Source organism: Canis lupus, chromosome 23, assembly GCF_048164855.1.
Source record: "Canis lupus baileyi chromosome 23, mCanLup2.hap1, whole genome shotgun sequence".
Taxonomy (NCBI): Eukaryota; Metazoa; Chordata; class Mammalia; order Carnivora; family Canidae; genus Canis; species Canis lupus.
Genome location: NC_132860.1, coordinates 19,394,393 through 19,395,973, shown reverse-complemented (window position 1 = coordinate 19,395,973; position 1,581 = coordinate 19,394,393). Strand labels below are relative to the sequence as shown.

Genomic DNA, 1,581 nt, shown 5'->3' with positions numbered 1-1,581 from the left:
GTTGGGAGTGTGACTTGATGCAACTTACTTGGAGGTCGATTGTTCAGTCTCCATCAAAAGAGAAAATGAATGAGCTCCAACTTCTCTGAGTCTATTTTTCAGACTAAAGCCCCATGGCTAATGATGGTCTTTAACCATTGGGATGGTAAAGCCAAATTTCTGTCATCAGGTACTGGAACAAAGAGGTAAGAAGCTTTTATTTTTATTCTAATCATTTTGAAGCCATATTTCTTCTTTTTTCCAATATGAGAGAGAACAAAATGGCAAGAGGCAACCGTACCACAGTGACAGAATTTGTCCTTATGGGATTCACAGACCGCCCAGAGCTCCAGCTTCCCCTCTTTGTGGTGTTCCTGGCAATGTATCTCATCACCTTGGTGGGGAACCTGGGCATGATTCTTCTCATCAAGGTGGATTGGAGGCTCCATACCCCCATGTACTATTTCCTCAGCCACCTGGCATTCATCGATATCTGTTACTCATCTACCATTGGGCCCAAGATGCTACAAAACTTATTGGTGAAGAAAAAAACCATCTCCTTCTCAGGCTGCTTTGCCCAGCTGTACTTCTCCAGTGCTTTGGCCACTACTGAATGCTTCCTCTTGGCCACAATGGCCTATGACCGCTACATGGCTATCTGCAACCCGCTGATTTACACAGCCATTATGACTCAGCGGGTCTGCAAGGAGTTGGTGGTAGGGGTCTACACCTACGGCTTCTTAAACTCTGTAATACAAACAGTTCTGACATTCCAGTTGTCTTTCTGCGACTCCAACATCATCCACCACTTCTACTGTGCTGACCCTCCTCTCCTTGCCCTCTCCTGCTCTGACACCGGCAACAAAGAAAAGCAGCTCTTGATCTTCTCTGCAGTGAATCTCACTGGATCCCTCCTGACTGTCCTCATCTCCTACATTTGCATCCTCTTTGCCATTATAAAAATCCAGTCTTCCGAAGGCAAATGTAAAGCCTTTTCCACCTGTGCCTCTCACCTCACTGTGGTCATCATCTTCTATGGAACGTTGTTTTTCATGTATCTACAGCAACCTAAAGCAGGGGATTCGTGGAAGTACAACAAAGTGGTCTCTGTGTTTTATAGTCTTGTAATTCCCCTGCTCAACCCCCTGATCTATACCCTGAGGAACACAGAAGTAAAGGACACCCTGAAAAAGATGCTACACGGCAGAGGGCCATAGCCAGTGAGTTGTCAGAATGTAGCTTTGGGAAAGTACAATATGCCTAGACAGCATAACCAACATGATTGAAATTTAGCAGGTCCATTGCCACTCAGTTAAGCCAGCTTGGATTTTTTTTAAAGACCAAAAGTACCGGGCCACTTGCTTGACTTGATGATATTGAATCCAACCAATTATCATGGGTTAATCAGAATCGATTTACAACCGACACTGTTAAAAGCTACATCCTTCATATGTTGAAAATGAAGTCACTTACTACCAACTAGGTAATAACATGAGTTCTAAATTTTATTTTTTTAAAAGACTTTATTTATTTATTTATTCATGAGAGACACACACACAGAGAGAGAGGCAGAGACACCGGCAGAGGGAGAAGCAGGCTCTA

The 1,581-nt window shown here is 43.6% G+C and overlaps 1 protein-coding gene across 1 annotated transcript; it reads left to right on the top strand.

Moving 5' to 3' along the window:
• The first annotated feature begins 260 nt into the window (after nt 1–260).
• On the top strand, nt 261–1,196 carry LOC140615233 (olfactory receptor 5M5-like). The gene has a single exon (XM_072795154.1). The coding sequence runs from the start codon at nt 261–263 to the stop codon at nt 1,194–1,196; it is 936 nt and encodes a 311-aa protein (XP_072651255.1).
• The last annotated feature ends 385 nt before the right edge of the window (nt 1,197–1,581 follow it).